At 39.6% G+C, this 27479-nt stretch overlaps 2 protein-coding genes across 3 annotated transcripts in view; one reads left to right on the top strand and one right to left on the bottom strand.

The window, feature by feature from the left end:
• LOC126163140 (meiosis 1 arrest protein-like) overlaps positions 1-16648 on the bottom strand; it is a 174760-nt gene extending 158112 nt beyond the window's left edge. Inside the window, exons 1-2 of the mRNA XM_049920064.1 lie at positions 16418-16648; positions 16160-16327 (exon numbers count right to left, since the gene is read on the bottom strand). Of these exons, the coding sequence (XP_049776021.1) occupies positions 16160-16327; positions 16418-16531 (282 nt within the window). The 5' untranslated portion in view covers positions 16532-16648. The remainder of the gene's footprint in view (positions 1-16159; positions 16328-16417) is intronic.
• Positions 16649-16705: 57 nt separating this feature from the next.
• The window catches only part of LOC126163141 (casein kinase I-like), a 182948-nt gene continuing 172174 nt past the window's right edge, over positions 16706-27479 (top strand). The window contains exons 1-4 of one of the 2 annotated variants that reach the window (XM_049920065.1): positions 16706-16866; positions 17000-17077; positions 17171-17281; positions 17570-17718. In XM_049920065.1, coding sequence (XP_049776022.1) covers positions 17002-17077; positions 17171-17281; positions 17570-17718 — 336 coding nt within the window. In that variant the 5' untranslated portion in view covers positions 16706-16866; positions 17000-17001. The remainder of the gene's footprint in view (positions 16867-16999; positions 17078-17170; positions 17282-17569; positions 17719-27479) is intronic. The other variant, XM_049920066.1, reaches the window with a different exon arrangement.

Here is a 27479-nt window from a genome sequence, read left to right as displayed (position 1 = left end):
TTGTCTCTTGTGCAGAAAGGCACGGAGTACTCTGCTGTATCTATTTTCAATAAGCTACCAGAAAAATTAAATAATCTTAGCAGTAATCCACATGCTTTCAAATCCAAACTGAAGAGTGTTCTCATAGTTCACTTCTTCTATTCAGTCAAGGAGTGCCTTGAAAAATTAAACTAGTTCCTATGCTACAGTGTTGATTGCGTTTATATAAAACTTATAACCTGCCATCTTTTTAGGACTCATAAGCATTTTATTTTATCTATTATTACTTACCTTTTGTAATTTCATGTACTGACACATTCCATGACATTTGTTCCTCAATTTGGTCCTACAGAACTAGATGTGTAAAATAACAAATAAAAATAAATAAATATAAGCACCATGTCCACGACCTTCCAGTTCTTGCCTCTATGTGTTTCACTTCACAACAGAAAACTACCTACTTCCCAAAATAGGGGTTGAGGTCAGCAAAATGCCACCAATCGACACGTCCCCTCCTACTGTCATGTTGCACGTCAACTTCGTGCAAGCGGCGGAGGGCAGGGGTCCGCACCGCCGGGAACCAGGTTTCCTGGAGGGCAATGCAGAAAGTAGGTGTAAAGCTTAACAGTTGCTTTAGCTCAGCCAGGCGGTGGAAAAAAACATCGCAATTCCACTGGAGGATGACACCGTGAGACTGGGAAGGCATGGAACATTCAACAAGGCAGTTTATGCCTCATGGTCACCTGTGGCCACTGAATTACTGCCTGAGCAGTCTATATCCATTGTGTCTGAGGGTCTGGCGAGATCTAGGTCCTCAGCAGACGCCAGAATCTCCACCCCATCCTCAGACACAGAGCTTGTAGGTAGCGAGGGTGTTGGTGCGCCGCAATTTCCTCGGTCTTAGCGATCTTCTTTTTTGATTTCTCTCGCTGCTCCTTGGGTTTCCCTGGCTGGGAGGACTTCACTGGTTCAGTCTCCGGGACTGAGGGTGAGCGTGAAGTCATACGACCAGCTGCTTTTGAGCTCTTCAGCCACTGGTGGGTGTCATCTTTCTCACTAGCAGAAACCTGGGAAGGGAGTGACCCAAGGAACCTCTTCCTAGCCATTGCCAGGAGTCCCGATGCCCCAGGGAGACGGGCATCTACCCCTTGGCAAACATGGAGAGTCAACGGCGCAGGCATCAGCAGAGCAATCCCTGTGTGGTCAGGGGGTACAACCGACAGGGTACATGGCGGCCCCACCACAACACACTGGCTACCGTGCTGGATATCAGGTGCAAAGAAGGCCATGGTCATTGTCAATGCAGAAAGCGACATTGGATAGTGCATGGTGGAACCTCGGGCCTATTCTTACCCCTAGACCTTCAGGGGGGCTAAGAAATTATGTGAAGTCTGGAAACAGTTGTCCTATATAGGCTCCGATACTGTACACAGCACATGTGCCATCCACCACAGGTGCTGCAATTAAGATTGGGTTTGTGGCACTGTAACTGGTTGAACACCTGTGTCAACAAAATATTGCACTCAAAAGAGTATCCTCCAACAGTCTGGCTGGCCACACCAAAGAATGGTGTACTTTGATGTGAGACAGTACGCAGTTCCATCTCCTACTAAAAGGAAAACACTTGTCTCCATTAATCAAATTGTCCGACAACCTTATTTCAAATTCCATCTTATAAATACTATCCCAAGAACCAGACACACTGGCAACTATCAGGGTCTCATTTTCTTTCCATGTCCCTCATTTAAATAATGTTCCACCACCGCTAGTTTTTCAGGCTGTTGAAGCAGTGTATAACTGTAATGTTCCACACACTTATCCTTAACAGTGTGAACTGACTAATGACAGTATTTTGAGCATGCCAGGCTTCCTATAACCCAAATCATCATTAATGCAGCTGAGAAGTGTCCTAATGTTGGCAAATGGACAAAACACATTCTTAATGTCAAATCTCCTCAAAATTCTTCCAAACTTAAGGCTATGCCCCCAGCATAAGCAATAAAGGCCACAGATCTAAGCTCTTTCTTGTGTACCTCCAGCAATAGTCAAAACTCGAAAGCTTGATGATTGAGCTTCTCGGATTATTTTTCTTGAACACAGTTGCCATGTGTGCAACTTCCTGTGTTAGACTACCCACTTTGGAAATAGCATATGCTCAGCTTGCCAGAGTCCTAAGGATGCCACTGCATTTATATAGTGAGTGGTAACTCTTTGCATGCAGTTATCAATCAGTATGTGAAAGTTTCTGGTAAACATTGTCCCACAGTAACATCACATTTTTGTATGTTGTTGTTGTGGTCTTCAGTCCTGAGACTGGTTTGATGCAGCTCTCCACGCTTCTCTATCCTGTGCAAGCTTCTTCATCTCCCAGTACCCACTGCAGCCTACATCCTTCTGAATCTGCTAAGTGTATTCATCTCTTGGTCTCACTCTATGATTTTTACCCTCCACACTGCCCTCCAACGCTAAATTTGTGATCCCTTGATGCCTCAGAACATGTCCTACTAACCGGTCCCTTCTTTTTGTCAACTTGTGCCACAAACTCCTCTTCTCCCCAATTCTATTCAATACTTCATCATTAGTTATGTGATCTACCCATCTAATCTTCAGCATTCTTCTGTAGCACCACATTTCAAAAGCTTCTATTCTCTTCTTGTCCAAACTATTTATTGCCCATGTTTCACTTCCATACATGGCTACACTCCATACAAATACTTTCAGAAACGACTTCCTGAGTCTTAAATCTATACTCGGTGTTAACAAATTTCTCTTCTTCAGAAACACTTTCCTTGCCATTGCCAGTCTACATTTTATATTTCCTCTACTTCGACCATCATCAGTTATTTTGCTCCCCAAATAGCAAAACTCCTTTACTACTTTAAGTGTCTCATTTCCTAATCTAATTCCCTCAGCATCACCCGACTTAATTCGACTACATTCCATTATCCTCATTTTGCTTTTGTTGATGTTCATCTTATATCCTCCCTTCAAGACACTGTCCATTCCGTTCAACTGCTCTTCCAAGTCCTTTGCTGTCTCTGACAGAATTACAATGTCATCGGCAAACCTCAAAGTTTTTATTTCTTCTCCACGGATTTTAATTCCTACTCCAAATTTGTCTTTTGTTTCCTTCACTGCTTGCTCAATATACATATTGAATAACATTGGGGAGAGGCTACAACCCTGTCTCACTCCCTTCCCAACCACTGCTTCCCTTTCATGCCCCTCGACTCTTATAACTGCCATCTGCCTTCTGTACAAATTGTAAATAGCCTTTGCTCCCTGTATTTTACCTCTGCCACCTTCAGAATTTGAAAGAGAGTATTCCAGTCAACATTGTCAAAGGCTTTCTCTAAGTCTACAAATGCTAGAAACGTAGGTTTGCCTTTCCTTAATCTAGCTTCTAAGATAAGTCGTAGGATCAGTATTGCCTCACGTGTTCCAATATTTTTACGGAATCCAAACTGATCTTCCCCAAGGTCGGCTTCCACTTGTTTTTCCATTTGCCTGTAAGGAATTCGCATTATTATTTTGCATCTGTGACTTATTAAACTGATAGTTCGGTAATTTTCACATCTGTCAACACCTGCTTTCTTTGGGATTGGAATTATTACATTCTTCTTGAAGTCTGAAGGTATTTCACCTATCTCATATATCTTGCTCACGAGATGGTAGAGTTTTGTCAGGACTGGCTCTCCCAAGGCTGTCAGTAGTTCTAAGGGAATGTTGTCTATTCCCGGGGCCTTATTTCGACTCAGGTCTTTCAGTGCTCTCTCAAAATCTTCATGCAGAATCATATCTCCCATTTCATCTTCATCTACATCCTCTTCCATTTCCATAATATTGTCCTCAAGTACATCGCCCTTGTATAGGCCCTCTATATACTCCTTCCACCTTTCTGCTTTCCTTTCTTTGCTTAGAACTGGGTTTCCATCTGAGCTCTTGATATTCATACAAGTGATTCTCTTTTCTCCAAAGGTCTCTTTAATTTTCCTGTAGGCAGTATCTATCTTACCCCTAGTGAGATAACCCTCTACATCCTTACATTTGTCCTCTAGCCATCCCTGCTTAGCCATTTTGCACTTCCTGTCGATCTCATTTTTGAGACGTTTGTATTCCTTTTTGCCTGCTTCATTTACTGCATTTTTATATTTTCTTCTTTCGTCAATTAAATTCAATATTTCTTCTGTGACCCAAGGATTTCTACTAGCCGTCACCTTTTTACCTTCTTGATCATTTGCAGCCTTCACTACTTCATCCCTCAAAGCTACCCATTCTTCTTCTACTGTATTTCTTTCCCCCATTCCTGTCAATTGTTCCCTTACGCTCTCCCTGAAACTCTGTACAACCTCTGGTTTAGTCAGTTTATCCAGGTCCCATCTCCTTAAATTCCCACATTTTTGCAGTTTCTTCAGTTTTAATCTACAGTTCATAACCAATAGATTGTGGTCAGAGTCCACATCTGCCCCTGGAAATGTCTTACAATTTAAAACCTGGTTCCTAAATCTCTGTCTTACCATTATATAATCTATCTGAAACCTGTCAGTATCTCCAGGCTTCTTCCATGTATACAACCTCCTTTTATGATTCTTGAACCAAGTGTTAGCTATGATTAAGTTGTGCTCTGTTCAAAATTCTACCAGGCGGCTTCCTCTTTCATTTCTTACCCCCCAATCCATAGTCACCTACTACGTTTCCTTCTCTCCCCTGTCCTACTACCGAATTCCAGTCACCCATGACTATTAAATTTTCGTCTCCCTTCACTATCTGAATAATTTCTTTTATTTCATCATACATTTCTTCAATTTCTTCGTATCGGCAGAGCTAGTTGGCATATAAACTTGTACTACTGTAGTAGGCGTGGGCTTCGTGTCTATCTTGGCCACAAAAATGCGTTCACTATGCTGTTTGTAGTAGCTTACCCGCACTCCTTTTTTTTAATTCATTATTAAACCTACTCCTGCATTACCCCTATTCGACTTTGTATTTATAACCCTGTATTCACCTGACCAAAAGTCTTGTTCCTCCCGCCACCGAACTTCACTAATTCCCACTATATCTAACTTTAACCTATCCATTTCCCTTTGTAAATTTTCTAACCTACCTGCCCAATTAAGGGATCTGACATTCCACGCTCCGATCCGTTGAACGCCAGTTTTCTTTCTCCTGATAACGACATCCTCTTGAGTAGTCCCCGCCTGGAGATTCAAATGGGGGACTATTTTACCTCCGGAATATTTTACCCAAGAGGACGCCATCATCATTTAACCATACAGTAAAGCTGCATGCCCTCGGAAAAAATTACGGCTATAGTTTCCCCTTGCTTTCAACCGTTTGCAGTACCAGCACAGCAAGGCCGTTTTGGTTAGTGTTACAAGGCCAGATCAGTCAATCATCCAGACTGTTACCCCTGCAACTACTGGAAAGGCTGCTGCCCCTCTTCAGGAACCACACGTTTGTTTGGCCTCTCAACAGATATCCCTCCTTTGTGGTTGCACCTACGGTACGGCTATGTGCATCGCTGAGACACGCAAGCCTCCCCACCAACGGCAAGGTCCATGGTTCATGGGGGGGGGGGGGTCATACCTGTTATGATGTTCTTAAGAAAATTTTAATTATTATTAACAGCAGCAAGCAATTCCTCGCACATTTCAACACAGGTCTGTTTCTGATCCTCAGCCAACAAATGCGGTATGAATTTTGTAGTGACATGACACATCTCAAGTTTTTCACTCAAAATTTGATGGCATGATCCAGTGCTGATGCCCACCTCTTCAGCAACTTCCCAAACAGTTAAATGGTGATTTCCACGAATCGCAGCATGAATGCTATCCCCACGGCTATCATCTGTTGATGTGGAAGAACATTCAGACTTGGAATCTGTGCTGGCGAAAGCTGGCGTCAGCACTCCGGACAGCAAACAGGCTGCGAGAAGATCGATAGAGGCACAAGCAACTTGCCTATCAGGAGAGAGGCCAAATAGAGACTCACAAGCAACGTGCCACCAACGCCCTGTTGACTGCTAGTATTAAGATCGACGCCACAGACTGTAGGGCCCAGTCAGTCATCCAGTGAGTCAACAAGTCAAGTCATCAGCAGCAGCTCAGTGGAAGTCGCAGTCACCGTTAGCTCAGCTTCTAGATGAGAGTTAATCAGTATCTAGCAACCAGAGTAGTATACACAGTGGACTTGTGCTTCACCAGTAGCGAGGCTAACATCAACTATTACAGAGAGTTTGTACCACAACATCTGGCTATCTTAAGTTAAGGAGCTTCCTGTTTATGTTAATAAAGAACCCTGTTAATACATACGTGCAGTTGTGATATAAAAAGAGGATACTGGTCACCAATAACATCCTCTGCTTACTTCTCACGGTACAAGCCTACAGTGACAATGAGGCGAAACAAAAGAATCGTCACTGAATGACGTTCTGCCCTACTGAAAATGCTTTAACCAATCACAGCACTACATGCGACTCATACAGTCCTCCCCATATGCTTGGCTAAGCGTATGAAATTTCTCTGTCAAAGTTTTGCCAAATTTGTAGCAGTATATATATATATTGCTTGTGTCTGTATATGTGTGGATGGATATGTGTGTGTGTGCGCGAGTGTATACCCGTCCTTTTTACCCCCTAAGGTAAGTCTTTCCGCTCCCGGGATTGGAATGACTCCTTACCCTCTCCCTTAAAACCCAAATCCTTTCGTTTTTCCCTCTCCTTCCCTCTTTCCTGACGAGGCAACCGTTGGTTGCAAAAGCTAGAATTTTGTGTGTATGTTTGTGTGTCTATCGACCTGCCAGCGCTTTTGTTTGGTAAGTCTCATCATCTTTCTTTTTAGATATATTTTTTCCACGCGGAATGTTTCCCTATATATATAAAACAAACACAAACATACACACAAAATTCTAGCTTTTGCAACCAACGGTTGCCTCGTCAGGAAAGAGGGAAGGAGAGGGAAAGACAAAAGGATATGGGTTTTAAGGGAGAGGGTAAGGAGTCATTCCAATCCCGGGAGCGGAAAGACTTACCTTAGGGGGAAAAAAGGACAGGTATACACTCGCACACACACACATATCCATCCGCATATGGTGTATATGCGGATGGATATGTGTGTGTGTGCGCGAGTGTATACCTGTCCTTTTTTCCCCCTTAAGGTAAGTCTTTCCGCTCCCGGGATTGGAATGACTCTTTACCCACTCCCTTAAAACCCATATCCTTTTGTCTTTCCCTCTCCTTCCCTCTTTCCTGACGAGGCAACCGTTGGTTGCGAAAGCTAGAATTTTGTGTGTATGTTTGTGTTTGTTTGTGTGTCTATCGACCTGCCAGCGCTTTTGTTTGGTAAGTCTCATCATCTTTCTTTTTAAATATATTTTTCCCACGTGGAATGTTTCCCTCTATTTTTATATATATATATATATATATATGTATGTCTGCTTGTGTCTGTATATGTGTGGATGGATATGTGTGTGTGTGCGAGTGTATACCCGTCCTTTTTTCCCCATAAGGTAAGTCTTTCCGCTCCCGGGACTGGAATGACTCCTTACCCTCTCCCTTAAAACCCACATCCTTTCGTCTTTCCCTCTCCTTCCCTCTTTCCTGATGAGGCAACAGTTTGTTGCGAAAGCTTGAATTTTGTGTGTATGTTTGTGTGTCTGTCGACCTGCCAGCACTTTCATTTGGTAAGTCACATCATCTTTGTTTATATATATATATATATATATATATATATATATATATATATATATATATATATATATATAAAAACAGAGATGATGTGACTTACCAAACTCTTTGCCTTTACAAATGTCTGCTTGTGTCTGTGTGGATGGATATGTGTGTGTGTGCGAGTGTAAACCTGTCCTTTTTTCCCCCTAAGGTAAGTCTTTCCGCTCCCGGGATTGGAATGACTCCTTACCCTCTCCCTTAAAACCCAATCCTTTTGTCTTTCCTTCTCCTTCCCTCTTTCCTGACGAAGCAACCGTTGGTTGCGAAAGCTAGAGTTTTGTGTGTATGTTTGTGTTTATTTGTGTGTCTATCGACCTGCCAGCGCTTTTGTTGGGTAAGTCTCATCATCTTTCTTTTTAAATATATTTTTCCCACGTGGAATGTTTCCCTCTATTATATTCATATATTATTATTATTATTAGCGAATGTCCCCATGGGAGAACGATAAGCAGGTGATTAACATTTCTTAATGTTCTTCTTATTTTCCCAGTATTTCTTCATTGCCTCCCCAAAGGCCTTCTTCCTTTCTTCGGTCCACTTTGGTCGGAAAGGTTTAGATTCCGTCTCTGGAGTAAACTTCCACTTGTCGATTTTTCTTCTGAATGTATCCCGGTCTGATGTGTTTGTTATGTCAATTTTTGCCTTTTTCAAATCCTTCTTAACTTCAGTTACCCAGGGTATTGTTGCCTTAAGTGATGTCATATAGTCCAATAGACGTTTAGTTAACCTGTTTCCAGGTAATCTGTCTATATGTCCATAAAACTTCATCCGCCTCTTCCTGATATCTGCCTCGATGTTTGATATTTTTTCGGTTGTCTCGGTAGTCTGCAGCCTGTATCCATCTTGTGTGTATCGTGGTCCTAGGATTTTTCTAATAATTTTTCTCTCTACTTTCTTAATTTCGTGTAAATCTAATTTTCTATTCAGGGAGAGTGTTTCACTTGCATATGTGACTGTTGGTTTGATGACTGTGTTGTAGTGTCTGATTTTAGTGCCTTTTGATAGACATTTCTTGTTATATATATTTTGAATAAGTCCGAATGCTTTCTTGATTTTCTGTAATCGGTTTTTTTGTGCTATTTTCTCAAGTCCTGTTGGTTCAATAACTTCACCGAGATACTTAAAGTGCTTGACTCTAGTTATTTCACCATACTTTGTTTTTAGTTTCGAAATATCTAATTTTGAGCAGATGAATTCTGTCTTCTCAAAGGAGATTTGCAGGCCAACCTTCTCAGCACATTCATATATATATATATATATATATATATATATATGGTCTGCTTGTGTCTGTGTATGTGTGGATGGATATGTGTGTGTGTGCGAGTGTATACCTGTCCTTTTTTCCCCCTAAGGTAAGTCTTTCCGCTCCCGGGATTGGAATGACTCCTTACCCTCTCCCTTAAAACCCATATCCTTTTGTCTTTCCTTCTCCTTCCCTCTTTCCTGACGAGGCAACCGTTGGTTGCGAAAGCTAGGATTTTGTGTGTATGTTTGTGTGCCTATCGACCTGCCAGCGCTTTTGTTCGGTAAGTCTCATCATCTTTCTTTTTAAATATATATATATATATATATATATATATATAAGCTCCTTCATTGCACTAATCCGATGAACAGGCTGTACATGTGCTTTCTTCAGTGGCTGTGGTTCACTTGCTAATTGTCCAAGTGACATGAGGCAAATTGCAGTTTGTTGTCTAAACCTGCCACTAGGTGTGCTCAATAGCCGCAGCTGCTGGTTGGTGCGCTGTTTCAAGAGTTCAGTTTCTTTTTGAGAACATCTCATACAAACTTTCTTTCGAGACACCATGTATTTGCACCTGGCGAATGCATTTCTAGCATCCCACATTGCTTGGTGGCTGCTAACAGAACTTTGGACGACTTTGCCATTTAACATTTACTACTGCTGCTGCCGAGCACATGTGGCAGCTAGGAGTAATTATATCCCCTGTTAACCATTATGTCACTGTGAGTGGGATTTTTTCACTTTGCTTCAACATTATATAGTTTCAGAACTTTTTGTATTACAGGTTTTGAACACTATTGTATGCCATACTTCTAATGATTAATTGTAATCTTGTCTTACATCCTGTTCAGACAATAGGACCTAATTTCCTGATCATGTTTAACTTTGGACACTAGTGGATATTTCAATATTGCCATTTTAAGTCAGTTCATAAACTGTTTTCAGTAAAAATAGATCAAGAGAAAAAAAAAGGCTAAACTTTGCAAAAGGTGTGAGAATGATTACATTACGAAATATACAGGATTTTGTAAAAACAATCTTATGTCTTAATTTTGCCACTTATGTGCTTATAGTAGGATGTGTTTTCCAGTGTCACAGGATGTTTTCAGCCTTAAATTGTGAAGTAAGTACAGATTAAATTAAAATAAGAAATTATTTTCACAGAAAGTACACGAAGAAATGTTAAAATAAAATAATACTTCGGCATGAAAGTATTTTGATTGTGTTGCTTGGGAGAATAATACTGTGATGTATATTTAAAAAAAGAATTAAAAAAGATACTAAAGGTAGGTAGGTAGGTTGATCGGTCGGTCATTATTAACCTATTACCATCAGGTCTCAGAAGCCCTTCTGTGATTTTCATCATCTTCTCTATTTATAACTATACACTTAATTTTAAAGAAGTTTTAGGATTTTGTCTTGTCAGTCATAATTTTGGAGTATAATTATAAAAATTTACCTATGGCATTGTGTTAAAGTGTTGGTTCATGTCTCCCCTGTATGGGCCTCGCAAGTTCATGCAGTTAGAAGCAATTTTTAACAACTAGATGCATATCTGGGCAGCACCTGTTACATCATTTGCTATTGTTTACTCTCGATGTTATTTTTTCCACAGACGAGGAATGTCAATTGATGAGATAAGGGAATTGTTGGAATAGTCTTCTAATTCTGAAATCCCACCTAGTGAAACTGAATTTTCTATTGACGATGATAATGAGGTAGATATTGCTGAAAACTCAGAACAACACAATGATGATGATAATGAAGAATCTCTTTGTGAAAGAGCAGAAGAACAATTTAGTGCAAATTCTGTTGAGTGTGGCATATTGTTTTCTTGTAATGGGAATGAAATGTGGGATACAGCCCCTCAGGTTGGCATTTCTGGTAGGCAGAGCAAAACGGAATGTATTGAAAGAGCACGGACCAGTAAGGTATTTGATAGGAATTGTGAAACTGAAGAGTCTTGGTTTATGTTGTTCTTTCGTGCACCCTTCGTTAAGAAAGTACGTATACGGACCAACAAGGAAGGTGGAATCATTTGCAAGGATTGAGTGGATACAGATTTGCAAGTTTCTTTGTGTTCGCAACCTGACCGATGTTTACAACTCAAGGAAAAAAACATGTCAGCTTTGCCATTTCGAGGATGGCCAACCACTGTTCAATGAAACTGTCTCAAAACTGTATGCATGCTATTCTGAGGATATTGCACTTCGACAACGAAGCAGCCAGATGTAAACATAGCTCAAATGACAAACTGGGACCAATCAAAGAAGTTTTTGAGATTGTTTTAACACATGGCCTGAATATAATATCATTGTTTTAACACAAGGCCTAACTGTGTTACACTTATTTCACAGTTATGTTGATGCACTGTTGTTGTTCTAACCAACACACATTTCTCGTCTGAAACTCAGCCGTGGACTGACTGTCTCGGAACCAAAAATCGGGCCCTTATATATCCTCACAATAATAGGTTAATTTACAGAAATTATAATTAAAACTTAACTTATTCGATTAAGTGAATACATCGAAATATTCTGTCTTTTTAAGTTTCTTGTACTACAAGAGTTAGACCAAATTATTTGTTTAAATCACGAAATTAACAAATATAAGTATGCAAACAATACTTTGAAAAAAGTGAAAATTACTTTGGAATTAATGAAGGGCTGGTTTTGCTAACATGTTTTCGAAGAGAGCCTAATAGATACTTTAACATTATTAGTATTTCGTTTTCCAAATGTTTATAATTAGTACAGAATTTACAGTTGTTTATAATTCAACAACATAATTTAAGTTATGAAACAATTATTTATTTCACCCTGTAACAAAAGATACTAACTAGGAACAGTCAAAATAATTAGAAAATCAATTAAGTACATAAAACTAAGCACAAAATTAGATCTAGTGTTACATTCTTTAAAACTGAGAGCCAACCTCTCTCTTTCATGAAAATGCAGATTACACTCACGTATGTTAATGGTAACTTTTTAAAAGCGAAAAAACAAATTTAAGGAGGCAGATGGCAAAACAAGAGGGGAAGTATAAAAATATCCCAGCTTGCTTCGTCACAAGTTCTGGGCAATTTGAGACAGTGCAACAAGCTACTGGTGGAAGATGAGAGTGTATTTGGGTAAGGAGGAAGAAATCGGAGGCATACAACTTATAGAGATGTCACGAAAACCCTGGTGATTCAACCTGAAAAGTCTGGACATAGCCTAATAGCACCTGTGATAATTTTTTTACATCTCTTGAGGGGAGGGGGGGGGGGGGGACATGAATGTAAAATGCCCATTGATTTCATTACACCTAAAGAAAGTGGGAAGTGAAGTACACTCTACAATATTTGGATTTCGAGCAGATGTGATGATAGCCTCAAATGTTCCTGAAAACAACCAAGTTGCTACAATCCTTAGCCCTTTTCATGACCAACCAACAGTATCACCATCACAAGCAAAAAAAGACTGAAGTTATAATGACGAACAGTGCCACAAAAGGTGGCACTGACACCATTGACACCTTGTATCAAAAGAAGTGTTTGTTATAGTCTGAACAGGAAAACATGGTGCTGGCCACTGGTAATTTTCTTCAATACGATTGATGTAAATGTAACAAATGCACACATAATTTGGATGATGCAAGCTACCAATAAACAGACGAGTCATCGGACTTTCATCATCAATCTGGGAAAGCATCTAACAGGCGTAAATAAGTCAATGAATTCATTAGCAGTCTTGGATCCAAGAAGGGCACTGAAACCTCCTGTGAAGAAAGGGAGAAGATATGCATATGGTGTAGAGAAGAAAGATAGAAAAAGTCAAATTACTTGTTATAAGTGCACCGAACTGTACGCTCAGAACATTCTGCTACTGTCTATGTAAACTGCACACATCTGCAATAAGAATTACATTACAAAAACACTTTGTGCAGAATGAGAATAAACTGGATATGCTTAAAAAGCCACTAATAAAAGTATAAAAACTGTGTTGTTTAAATGTAGGGCCTAAACTTTACATAATAAATAATTTTAAAAGTATTCATGCCTTAAAGGCAGTTCACGTCATAAAGTAGTCAAAATAGTGTCAATTTAAACAATACAGGTCTGAAGTGCCTAACTGGTAGGTAACATTCTACAGATTTTCTGGCAAGCAGAGGGTTAATATTGTCTGCCAAGTCACGAATAAACAGCATCAGCATCTGCATTTACATCTATACCTATACTCTGCAAACTACTTTGAAATGCATGGCAGAGGGTACATACCACTGTACCAGTTACTAGAGTCCCCCCCCCCCATTATATTCATATATGGACTACAGGAAGAATGACTGTTTAAATGTCTCTGTAGTTGTGCAGTTAATCTAATGTTGTCCTCACGATCGCTATGGGAGCGGTACATAGTGGGTTATAGAGTATTCCTAATGTCATCATTTAAAGCTGGTTCTTGAAATTTTATAAGTAAGCTTTCTTGGGATAGTTTATGTCCATCTTCAAGATGAGAGTTTCTTCGGGATCTCTGTGACACTCTCCCATGGATAAAAAACAAACCTGTGACCATTTGTGCTACTCTTCTTCCTACATGTTCAGTACCTCTGGTTAGTCCTACTTGGTACGGGTTCCACACAACTGAGCAATATTCTAGGGTGCGTAACATGATTGATTCAAAAGCAACCTCTTTCATAGACTGCCTGCATTTCCCCAATAATCGGAAGTGTACCACCTGATTCACCCACAACTGAGCCTATGTGATCATTCCATTTCATATCTTACAAAGTGTTACACCCAGGTATTTGTAAGAGTTGACAGATATCAACCGTGACTCACTTTAACTATAGTCATAGGATGCTATGTTTTCTGGTCTTGTGCAGTGCACAATTTTACACTTCTGAACAATTAAAGGAAGTTGCTACTCTCTGTACCACTTTGAAATCCCATACAATCTGAACTGAAGGTTTATTTATGCAGCTTCTTTCAGATAGTACATCATTACAGATAAATGCATCATCTGCAAATAGTCTGCAAGGTCATTAATACAGAACATGAACAGTAAGTGTCCCAGCACACTTCCCTGGGGCAAAGTGGAAGTTATTTCATCATGTGACGATCTGATCAGAGTCAGATCATCACATGACGAAATAACTTCCACTGTGCCCCATCCATGGAGAGCTCCATCCAAGGCAACTTGCTGGATCCTCCCTACTAAAAAATCCTCAATCCAGCCACAAATTTTACTTTTGGTAATAAGTGTACATATGGTACTGAATCAAATTCTTTTCAAAAATCTAGAAATACTGCATCCGCCATCATTCAAAGGTTTCAGAAAGCAATTGGTTGGGTTTCACATGACGAATGTGTTTGGAATCCACACTGGGTGGCATGGAGGTTATTTTCTCTGAGATATTTCATTGTGTCTGACCTCGGAATATGTTCTACAGTTCTAACAAATCAATGCCAAGGATAACAAAGCAATGTCAAGGACATTGGACGGTAATTTTGTGGTTCACTTCTACCACCCTTCTTGCAAACATGTATGACCTATACTTTCTACCAATTATTGGGCACAGTTTTTTCATTGGAGCAATCAATGACAGACAATAATTAAAAGAGGGACTAACTCAGCTGCAAATTCTGTATAGAGTCTGAATGAATCTGATTCCATAGGGACCTGCAGCTTCATTCAATTTTAACTGTTTTAGGTGCTTCTCAATGCCACTGACACTAACATCTATTTTATTCGACTTTACAGTGGTGCGAGGATTAAATTGGGGTAGTTCTCCTGAGTTTTTCTTCATAAAGAAGCATTTGAAAACAGTTAAGCATTTTTGCTTTTGATTTGCTAACCTCAATTTTGGTTCCTGTCTCATCCATGAGTGGCGAACACTAACTAGGGTGCCACGAACAACCTTTACACACACACAGAATTTCTTTGGGTTTTGTGATAAGATCATTAGACAAAACTCTAGTACAGTAGTAATTGAAGGTTTCACACATTCCTCTCTTGACAGCCAAATGTGTTTCATTCCGAATGCCTCTGCCCATAGTAATACACTTGTTTTGCACCTATTATGCAGTTGTCTCCATTTCTTTAGAAGTTCCTTTCCTGTGAACATATCCCACTACAAACTGTTTCTATTGAGTACACATCTATACACTGTATGGTCAACTATTCATTTCAGCTTGAGCCTTGGCTCCTCTACATGATATTGTCCTGTGCTAAAAGTTCCAAGTTTCCCATTCAGTTATGACACCACTGCTTTTTCTTCTAATTTACTGAACATTTAACTCTTTCTACTTGTTTTAGTTGCCCTTTGTATATTGGTAATCACTCTTGCTGTAAACACGTCATGATCACTGATATCAGTTTCATTGTGAACATCCTCCAAGAGGTCAGGTCCATTTGTTGCCACTAAATATAATGTATTTCCATTGTGAGTGGGCTTCTGAACCACCTGTTCTAGGTAGTTTTAAGAGGCAGCATTTAGTAACATTTTACAGGATGTTTTGTGATGCCCACCAGTAACAAAACTGTTATTTTCCCAATTGATTGTTGGACAATTAAAGTCTCCACCAATAACTACAGTATGACTGGGAAACTTATACACAAGCAAACAGAGGTTTCCTCTGAAGATTTCAGTAACATCAGGAAGGGAGTCTGGCGAGCGCCACAAGGATACAATTACAACTTTATGCCCACCTCTGATATTGAGTCTCGCCCGACCAATCTCACATGCAGCTTCCATTTCTACCTTCAGATTTCAACAGCAAGAATTCACAAAGACACCCTTGAAGTTACTTCTATATCAGTCAATGAGTCTTGACTGAAAATAATATAGTGTAGCCATCGGTTTGAATACATGATAACTGTGGGTTGACTGACTCTTCTAACAAGTTCAAGCGATAATGTAACAACAGAACTCAAGTCACCATGTTCATGAGCAAAAGTTCAGTGATCTATCATTATTTACATAACTGCGTGACTGATTATTATTTGCAATACGACTGGTCAATTGTCCAATACGAAATAATAATTTCTTTATTATATATCAACACAATAAAGTATACAGCAACAGAGCCTAAGTGTCTCAGGGGTTTCTTTAGTGTAATTATTAGAGTCTAAAGCACAAATGTGTAGTACACACAAACATTTTTCATCCCTACGTATAATCGTCTTACATTCTTGAAGGAATATGTTATCAAATTCATATAATGTACTTACATAGCTTTCTACTGAATTTAGGGCAGGTAATACCTTCGAAAAATTTCCTCTCAATACATCTGTCCAGTAAATAAGTTCGAATGTTTTATTTATAACAGAAACGCCGAAACCTGGAATTCGAATGCCTCCTCTCAGCGAGCATGCCAAGGTTAATACATTCTGTAGAGCCTTAAATAAAAGAAAACATACGTTTTTGAAGAATACACATGTTGTAGAATACAATTATTATATTCTGGCTGAACATATGCGAAGACATACGGTTATTGTAGTTTTTATATGTAAAGGAGTCATGGGATAGCCAATATCAAGCAGCACATGTTGCACTGGCTGACGACAATATGCTGTGCGCGTATTCTGAGAAAATCGGCTCATTTTCTCAACTTTGTTTCGTTTTATGGAACTGCAAACAACTCTTTATCCAACATTGACGATGAATCCAATGTTTGGCGCCGCAATAATTCGAATCTCCCACTAGAATCTCACTTGTCATATGTTCACTCGGAACTAGTGCTGCTGCTGTTGCTTCGTGCGGCAGTAAAATGAAGTACTGACAGGGGTTGGTCATATGTTAGTGGATATATTCTGAAATATGAGAAACCCAAATAAATCTCGGTTTTGGTGTCGTACATCAGTCTCTTGATGGACCCATGTAATACAAAATAAACGGCCTCACTGTCTGTATTAGGCATTGCGCCCCACAAATTCGGGTAGGTATGCGCAGTGAAGTTCCGTCACGGTAATAGCGTGAATACTATGTTGGGTGAAAGCGTAAAAAGATGGCTGCCTCTGTGGAAGCTGTTTATGTTTCCATTGTCTTGTAATGTCGGTTTACGATTTCAGAAATGGAGCTCCGTGTGGGGAACAAATACAGACTAGGCCGTAAAATAGGTAGCGGATCGTTTGGAGATATATATTTAGGTACTCGATTCGTTCCAAGTTCCTAGTATTACGACTTCACTTTTACAACTTAATCTCCCAGATAAAATTAATTAATTCTGTTGGCTATTACAGGGACGAATATATCAACTGGTGAGGAAGTTGCAATTAAATTAGAAAGTATTAGGACTAGACATCCGCAGTTACATATTGAGTCGAAGTTCTACAAGTTGATGCAAGGTGGAGGTAAGTAGCCGGAGTATCATTAAATGCAGGCATTAAACATTAAAGGAATCGTCAAGGTACGTTTATTTCGTAACATTGTGTCCCCAGTGCATTCCCATATAAAATTTTGTTTCGAACCTTATGAGTAATGAACCTACGTTAAAATACCAGAATTAGTGTCAGTGGTTCCTGACGTAATGGCAGTATATTTTATAATCGTCTTGAAACCGCTTCCAGTGCGGGTAAAAAATCTGATGCTTGTGCTTAGACCGTTTTGTTTGATTCTTACTTTCCTATACAATATTTCAGTCGGCATACCATCCATCAAATGGTGCGGTTCAGAAGGAGATTATAATGTTATGGTGATGGAGCTCTTGGGTCCATCTTTAGAAGATCTCTTTAATTTTTGTTCACGTCGGTTTTCGCTGAAGACTGTTCTCTTACTGGCTGATCAACTGGTAAGTCACTCTTTATAAAAATTTCTTCTGTGTTCTTTCAGGCTGTTTTTTCTTATGATTTGCATCCAAACTGGCTGTTGACAATATTTTTTCACCTTGCTCCTGTCAAATGGCAACATGTTCATTTAACAGTTTTCTTACTAAAGGGGAAAACACTGCATGCAGAACTAGAATTAATGTCAGATTTGGGTAATTTTGTGTTCGGAAAAGTTATCAAGTTTAATTAGTGTGATGCATGAATGTAATGTTTGAGTTGAATTCCCTATGGCATCTAGCCAAGTTTGCTCTCACATGAAATTTTAGCTCTTTCCCTCCCTCTCTCCCCCCCTCCCTTCTCCCCTTCCCCCCTTCATAATTTTTAAAATTGTTATGATTAATAATTACTTGTATGATTTTGAAATAAATTATTTTATCATCTAATCTCTTTGTAGTTTGATAGTTATGTATGATTAGGAATCAGTATTTTGAAAGTAAAATAAACAACTGACCTTTAAGTAAAACAACTGTAGCAATAAAGGAAATATGTTGTTACAGGACCGTATTTTATTTTGGAAACATGGCTCAGCTTTGCATTTAGTAGCGCATAAAGGGAAAGAAAGAGATGCCAAATTTGTTTTGAAAATAATCCACAAAGCATAACATTTAGTTAATGAAAACAATTTAAAGAAGCATCTGTATCACTGTAAGCAAACTATTGAAATTTCAATGGCTGGGAACCATGTGCTTTCTATAGAACTTTAATTTTAAACAAACTGAGTCACTAGTATTTAAAAAATATCAAATTAAAGCAGTTGCAAAATTGACAATTTTTTCCACTTGCATCAACATTCAGCAGTAGTGTTCTCTTTTGAACAGTGCATATATGGTTGTTGTGGTCCACAGTCCAAAAAGACTGGTTTGATGCCACTGTCCCACTACTCTATCCTGTGCAAGTCTGTTCATCTCGGAATAACTACTGCAACCTACATCCTTCTGAATCTCCCTACTGTATTCCTCCCTAGGTCTCCCTCAACAATTTTTACTCCCCTCCACACTTCCCTCCAGTAGCAAATTGGTGATCCTTCGATGCCTCAGAATGTGTCTTACTAACCGATCCCTTCTTTTAGTCAGGTTGTGGTGTAAATTTCTCTCCTCCCCAAATTTTATTCAGTACCTCCTTGTCAATTACATGATCTACACATCTAATCTTCAGCATTATTCTGTAGCATCACATTTCAAAAGCTTCTATTCTCTTCTTGTCCAAACTATTTATCGTCCATGTTTCACTTCCATACATGGGTACACTCCATACAAATACTTTCAGAAACGACTTCCTTAAACTTAAATTTATACTTAATGTTAAGAAATTTCTCTTCTTCAGAAGTGCTTTCCTTGCCATTGGCAATCCACATTTTGTATTCTCCATGCTTCAACAATCATCAGTTATTTTGCTTCCCAAATAGCAAAGAAGTGTCTTGTTTCCTAACGTAATTCCCTCCCCATCACATAATTTAGTTTGACTACATTCCATTATCCTCCTTTTTGCTTTTGTTCATGTGCATCTTATATCCTCCTCTCAAGACTGTCCATTCCATTCAGCTGTTCTTCCAAGTCCTTTGCTGTCATCGGCAAACCTCAAAGTTTTCGGAACTTTAATTCCTACTCCAAAATTTTCTTTTGTTTCCTTTACTCCTCGCTCACTATACAGATTAAATAACATCGGGGATGGGCTACAACCCTGTCTCACTCCCTACTCAACCACTGCTTCCCTTTGATGCCCCTCGACTCTTATAACTGCCACCTGGTTTCTGTACAAATTGTAAATACCCTTTGTCTTCTTGTATTTTACCCCTGCCATCTTTAGAATTTGAAAGAGAGTATTCCAGTCAACATTTTCAAAAGCTTTCTCTAAGCCTACAAATGCTGTAAATGTAGGTTTGCCTATCCTTAACCTATCATGTATGAGCAGTCATAGGGTCAGTATCGCTTCGCATGTTCCTACACTTCTCCTGAATCCAATCTGATCTTCCCCGAGGTTGGCTTCTACCAGTTTCTCCATTCTTCTGTAAAGGATTTGTGTTAGTATTTTCCAGCCATGACTTGTTAAGCTGATAGTTTGGTAATTTTCACATGTCAGCACCTGATTTCTTTGTAATTGGGATTATTATATTCTTCTTGAAGTCTGAGGATATTTTGCCTGTCTCGTACATCTTGCTCATCAGATGGAAGGGTTTTGTCATGTCTCCCAGGGCTATCAGTAGCTCTAATGGAATGTTGGCTACACCCAGGGCCTTGTTTCGACTCAAGTCTTTCAGTGCTTTGTCAGATTCTTCACGCAGTATCAAATATCCCTTCTCCACTTCCATTTCCAGAATATTGCCCTCTAGTACCTTTCCCCTGTATATACCCTGTATATAGTGCTTCCACCTTCCTGCTTTCCCTTCTTTGCTTAGGACTGGTTTTCCATCTGAGGTCTTGATATTCATACAGGTGGTTCTCTTTTCTCCAAAGGTCTCTGTAATTTACCTGTAGGCAGTATCTATCCTACCCCTAGTGATATATACTTCAACACCCTTACATTTGTCCACTAGCCATTCTTGCTTAGCCATTTTGCACTTCCCATTGATCTAATTTTTTAGAGATTCGTATTCTCTTTCTACTGTTTCATTTATTGCATTTTCACATATTCTCCTTTCATCAATTAAATTCGGTATCTCTTGTGTTACCCAAATATTTCTGCTAGTCTCGCCCTTTTACCTCTTTGATCCTCTGCTGCCTTCATTGTTTCATCTCAAAGCTACCCACTCTTCTTCTACTGTATGAGGTGCATTCATGTTCTAAGGCCTCCGATTTTTTTTCTAATTAACTACTCACCCGAAATCGATGAAACTGGCGTTACTTCTTGACGTAATCGCACTGCAGACGTACACATTTTTCACAACGCTGACGCCATGATTCCATGGCAGCGGCGAAAGCTTCTTTAGGAGTCTGTTTTGACCACTGGAAAATCGCTGAGGCAATAGCAGCACGGCTGGTGAATGTGCAGCCACGGAGAGTGTCTTTCATTGTTGGAAAAAGCCAAAAGTCACTAGGAGCCAGGTCAGGTGAGTAGGGAGCAGGAGGAATCACTTCAAAGTTGTTATCACGAAGAAACTGTTGCGTAACGTTAGCTCGATGTGCGGGTGCATTGTCTTGGTGAAACAGCACACGCGCAACCCTTCCCGGAAGTTTTTGTTGCAGTGCAGGAAGGAATTTGTCCTTCAAAACATTTTCGTAGGATGCACCTGTTACCGTAGTGCCCTTTGGAATGCAGTGGGTAAGGATTACGTCCTTGCTGTCCCAGAACATGGACACCATCATTTTTTCAGCACTGGCGGTTACCTGAAATTTTTTTGATGCTGGTGAATCTGTGTGCTTCCATTGAGCTGACTGGCGCTTTGTTTCTGGATTGAAAAATGGCATCCACGTCTCATCCATTGTCACAACCGACGAAAAGAAAGTCCCATTCATCCTGTTGTTGCGCGTCAACATTGCTGGGCAACATGCCACACGGGCAGCCATGTGGTCATCCGTCAGCATTCGTGGCACCCACCTGGATGACACTTTTCGCATTTTCAGGTCGTCATGCAGGATTGTGTGCACATAACCCACAGAAACGCCAACTCTGGAGGCGATCTGTTCAACAGTCATTCGGCAATCCCCCAAAACAATTCTCTCCACTTTCTCGATCATGTCGTCAGACCGGCTTGTGCGAGCCCGAGGTTGTTTCGGTTTGTTGTCACACGATGTTCTGCCTTCATTAAACTGTCGCACCCACGAACACACTTTCGACACATCCATAACTCCATCAGCACATGTCTCCTTCAACTGTCGATGAATTTCAATTGGTTTCACACCACGCAAATTCAGAAAACGAATGATTGCACGCTGTTCAAGTAAGGAAAATGTCTCCATTTTAAGTATTTAAAACAGTTCTCATTCTCGCCGCTGGCGGTAAAATTCCATCTGCCGTACGGTGCTGCCATCTCTGGGACGTATTGACAATGAACGCGGCCTCATTTTAAAACAATGCACATGTTTCTATCTCTTTCCAGTCTGGAGAAAAAAAAATTGCAGGCCTTAGAACTTGAATGCACCTCGTATTCCTTTCCTGTGTTCTTGTCATTCGTTTCCTAATGCTCTCTCTGAAACCATCTACAGCCTCTGGTTCTGTCAGTTTATCCAGGTCCCATCTCCTTAAATTCCTGGCTTTTTGCGGCACATATACTACTCTGATAGATATTAGATCTTAGAGTTGATTGTTTAGGATGATGGTTAGTTTTGTGCCCATGTAACAAAAATGTAAGTGCTTCTACAGGATAGGAGTTGAGATCTTTTTCTGTTTGTTTTCAAGTTTTACTTTGCTGCCTGTCAGTCATTTTATATTGTTATGTAAATGAAAAAAAAAATTGTTGGTCATATTGTATACCCACTTTTATGCTAAAGACAACATTAATGTGGAGTAATGACTGTCTTTTTATTTCTGGTCTTATAGTTGTGCAAACAATTGCTCCTTTTGGACTGTAGTGGGTTATTTACTACAAGTTTCATGAGGGAATAAATATACTGTGAACCAGTAGTCACAATGCATAACTCCTTAAACAAATGTCTAAAAGTTGACTTTGGATGAGCACCACATATTATTCTTAAAGCAAGTTTGTGAGCAATGAAGACTTTCTCTCTTAAATATGAGTTATCCCAGAACATCCTTACATATTATGGAATGAAAATATGCAAAATATGTCAACTTCCTGATTTTTGTCTCCCCAAGAATTGCATCTCGCCGTGCTGTAGAGATTAGTGATATACGAAGTGCTGAAAAGTAATATCTGTGAATATTTTATATGAGAAGTCCTAAAGCTTTTTAAATGAAGCAAATGTTCTTAACATTCTGCCTCTGTTGTTTGAGTCTACTTACTTGCAGCTCTATGCCACCAGAGGGCTCCGTATTATAACATGTTACATGGCGGCATGTAATGTAACTGTGTCAGTGCATGAGAAGCAGTGTGGTGTAAAAAAGTTTGGAATTCGATGAATTTACCCACACCTGGAGTATCCTCTCTTTCAGCGACATTGCCCGACACACGTGAGTGCTGTGACACCTGCAGATCATCCTCCATCAGGGTGTCTACGACCCGGGACAACCGGGAAATCCGGGAAAAACCCGGGAATTTTTTCATCCGGGAGAAAACCGGGAAAAACCCGGGAATTTTTCGGAATTCCGGGAATTTTTCATTGGTTTAGCTTTCAGTTAAATTTTTGTAATTTTGACTGCAGAATTGATTCTCTAGCAAAGAATGTTATTGTATCCTGCTACTGGAGAATGATACTGCAGCAAGAAAATATAAACGAGAGGGAAAAAAATAAAACTTTAGTGGCAAAGGAAATGTGCAATTTACAACAACGAAACACCGTGCACGCACAAGCGTCTGCAAATAGCAAAAATATGTCAAAGGCCGTGGGGCGCAGACTGTAATTCTTCGTAACAATAAACTGCTTGCCTTGAGCATGACGTCACAACTGTTCACATTAGGTTCGTTTGACCAATTGCCAGCGGTTTGTTGCACATGCGCATTTGACTCGCTTATAAGCAGTACCTTCTCCCGCTACTTGAAGTTTGGCTGTTAGCTGTATCGGTAGTAGCAGCAAGCAGCCAGATGCAAACGAGAAAAAATTTTCTCCCGCGCCCTAGCTGCCAGATTCACTCTTGCACAGAGTTGTAGTGGGGAGGGGGTTTATCTCCACGTGACCCGTGTTTACGTTAAGTGATTTCGCTGCTTCTCTTCGTGTACAGCTCCCACATCAAATGAAAACAAAACGGATATCACGTGAATTAAAATACATTCACATAATTACGGAGGGCAAAAATATTATTAATTTCAGTTTTCTGATTTTATTTTATTTCCAAGTTTGTAGCAGTCAAACATTAATCGCCTTGCAGACCAGTGAAGTTAATTTTGCAAGTTTGCTAAAGAAATTTGGCTTTATTAATATTTCCGCTAAGGCAGTCATTTTATTTGAAACGAAGTGTTTCATTCTACAGTATTGCCTAGTTCCAACTGTTCGCTGAATTTCAAGTGCACGTTATCATCTTCTGCCATTCATGGCATTATGCCATAATAAAGAACCAAAAATGAGATAGCAGAGTACTGGTACTCCAAGAAAATTTACATTCCAAAAACCACACTGAAAAGCTTAATATCAGATGGGACCTACGTCATTGTGAATCGGGAAAAAGCCAATTTGCACTCAAGCCGAACTATGCATTTTAGTATAGTTTACGAAATTCCGATGTTCTTTGGAGTACCTTCTGATGACCTGTTTCTTTTATGGTGTAATGTAAGCTCTGTTAGTGCTTTATACACACGAACATGCGGGCTTCCTACACCAATACAATTGCACAAGCACAATAATGCCTGTTTTTCTGGCTCTCTCTGGCAACTGGTAAATCGAACCTATTTCTAACAGTCTCTGGATAGTATTGCGAACGGAGGTTAGAAAAGCGTTACTTTCAAAGTAAATTTCTGAATTATATTACGTGTGAGAAAGTGGGATGGATATCTAAGTCACAGAGCGTTCGTAACTGAACAGTTTGAGGACCAGCCACTTACAAGAATTTCGAGCCGAGACATTTATATCAGAATTTTAAATTTACTGGCACATTTGTGTGTTGTATCTTAAAGTGTAACACACGCAAAATAAATAAATAAATCAATATTACATGTAAAAACTTAGCTTCTGTTGTAGCATGTTATACTTAATCGGTTTCAACGCTCCGGAAACTAACGCGCTGTGTTTGGTGCAATTCGATTTTATACTTTCGTAAAACGAAAATATGCACCGTATATGTTGCTGCAAATCAAAGGTCTTTCCAAAACTTCTCTGCCCCGTCTTTTCTTTTTTTTTCCGGGAAGTTCTGCGCGATTGTATAAAACGTTAACCATTCAAAGGATTGATAAGTTTTACAGTTCCGAGGGAAAATCTACGGAAAACCTACTGTCACTTAGCACAGAAAAAGTGTATTTTCGCCCGAGAAAAAAGGCATATTTTTTAAACGGAATATCCGGGAGAAATCCGGGAATTTTTTTTCCTTGTCCCCGTATACACCCTGTCCATACAGTTTCACACCTTGGCTCCATTTGATTTTTTTCTGTTTCCAAAACTTAAAGGACACCTTCAGTTACTCCCCTTTGGTACTGATGAAACACTGCAAGTGGAGGTGAGGTTGTAGATACATTGACAGTCAAACATTCCATAGTGATGATATCAACAAATTGGTCTCTTGTTGGGAGAAATGTTTTTCATCAGGTTGACTATATTGAGAAATAAATATGTAGACATAAAAAATTTAGATGTGGAATGTTAACATTTGTTTTATTTAAAAAACTTAAGCATTTTCACATAAAAATTTGGAAGCAGTGCAGCTGAACATGCATGGGCAAAAGTAAAATTTTTGTTTAGGGAGCGCAGCAATTAAGGGGACAATTCAAGGGACACAGCCAAAGACAATCTATTTAAGATTGCAAGTGTATCCCTCATTTCGGTAACTGCTGATGACTGAGAAGGGTACTACAAGAAATTTCCACAACTGGGAGAAGATTACTGGAGATGTGACTGAGTCATCGAACTTGCAGTAAACTAAATCATTAATACTGCTGAATTCGGCAGTAGCAACAATAATATATTATGCACATATGAGGAACCTAATGAGACTGATTCTGAGTGATTTATGTGCACATACAGTTCAGCTTTACCTATGTGAATAAATGTTCAAAACTTTTCTCATTCTCCTTTTTATTGCCAGAATGTAAGTATTCCTACTTGTTCTTTTTGATTTTGAATTGTCAATGAGAGTGGATAGAGGTATTAGTAGCAGGCACCATCATTCAAAATGAAACTATCAATTTTGATTTCACGAATCCGGTAAACTTTTAACGTACTCTGGCCTCAGTTTTTACTTTCATAAACACACGTTGCAATTGACAACTATTACGGCGGTAGTTAACAGTTGATACTGTTGGCACTGCTTGAAGCACAATTTGTATGTGAACACAAGTATGTTGCTGGCACGGCTTGATGTTACTGCGGCTTATCCCCCTCCCCCCACTGCCTCTCTCCCCTAAGCAGCCTGTGTACTGAGAGTCAATAGATGGAGCTTGCTTACTCCACTCCCCGCTATCCCCCTCAGAATTTGCTCTTCTTCTTGTGAACAGACTAGCTGAAGTGACCCATAAAACAATCATACAATGTCTTTGGCATCCATTTGTTTTAGAATGTTACAACATATTCTGAGCTCAACTCTAATGAGGTATTTAAAATAATTCTCATTTATTTTTCAGTCTCTGGTGCACATTATTAATTCGGTGACATGTTTGTCACTCAGGACCATCTTCAGATCCGAGTAGCTGTGTGAGAAAACTGTCCTGTATATCTAGAACTTCAAATCAGTGTACTCTTGGGTCTTGATAATAATTCAAAGTAGTGGAAAGATTGGCAACTTGCTTCTGATGTTGAGAAACATAAAATTATGCACTCATGAAACGAAAAGACACAGTGCACTATAACTACAAATATCAATGGGTCACAGTTGGAATATGTCAGCTAATACATATACATAGACGTAACATTTTGTAGGGGTATGAAATCTACATCCACATCTAGATCTGTACTTTACAAAACACTGTAAGGTGCATGGCAGAGGGTGCGTTGCATTGTATATTAGGATTTCTTCCCATTCCGTTCACGTATGGAGCACAGGAGGAATGATTGGTTGAAGGCCTCTGTGTGTACAGTAATTATCCTTATCTGTTCCTCATGATCCCTATGTGATTGGTGTGTAGGGGGTTTTAGTATATTCCTGGAGTTATCATTTATATCCAGTTCTTGAAACTTTGTCAACAGAGTTTCTCGGGATAGTTTACGTCTATCTTCAAGAGTCTTCCATTTCATTTCCTTCAGTACCACTGTGACATTCTCCCATGGATCAAACAAACCTGTGACCATTCATGCTGCCCTTCTCTGTATACTATCAGTATCCCCTGTTAGTTCTATTTGGTGCAGGTCCCACACTTTTGAGCAATATTCTAGACTTGGTCCCACAGATGATTTGTAAGCAATCTCCTTTGTAGGCTGATTGCATTTTCGAGTATTCTACCAATAAACTGAAGTGTACTGCCTTCTTTACCCAAAACTGAGCGTATGTGACCATTCCATGCTGCGCGGAGTGGCTGAGTGGTTTGAGGCGCCATGTCACAGACTGCGCGGCCCCTCCCGCTGGAGGTTTTGAGTTCTCCCTTGCACATGGATGTGTGTGTTGTTCATAGCATAAGTTAGTTTAACTAGTGTGTAAGACTAGGGACAGATGACCTCACCAGTTTGGTCCCTTAGAAATTTACACACACATTTTTGATCATTCCATTTCATATCACTGCAAATTTGTATGAGTTGACCGATTCCAACAGTGACTCATTGATATTATACTGATAAGATACTACTTTTTTTTCATTTTGTGACCTGCACAGTTTTAAGTTTCTGAACATTTAAAGCAAGTTGCCAACATTTGCACCTACTTGGAATCTTATCAAGATCTGGCTGAATACTTATGCAGCTTCTTTCAGACGTTACTTCATCTTAGATAGCAGCATTGTTTGCAAAAGTCTGAGGTTACTATTAAATTATCTAAAATATAATATAGAGCATGAACAGCAAGGGTCCCAACACACTTACCTGGGGCTCACCTGAAG

Source organism: Schistocerca cancellata, chromosome 2, assembly GCF_023864275.1.
Source record: "Schistocerca cancellata isolate TAMUIC-IGC-003103 chromosome 2, iqSchCanc2.1, whole genome shotgun sequence".
NCBI classification, from domain to species: Eukaryota; Metazoa; Arthropoda; class Insecta; order Orthoptera; family Acrididae; genus Schistocerca; species Schistocerca cancellata.
The sequence above is the reverse complement of the archived record's forward strand: the minus strand, read 5'-3'. Positions and strand labels throughout refer to the sequence as shown.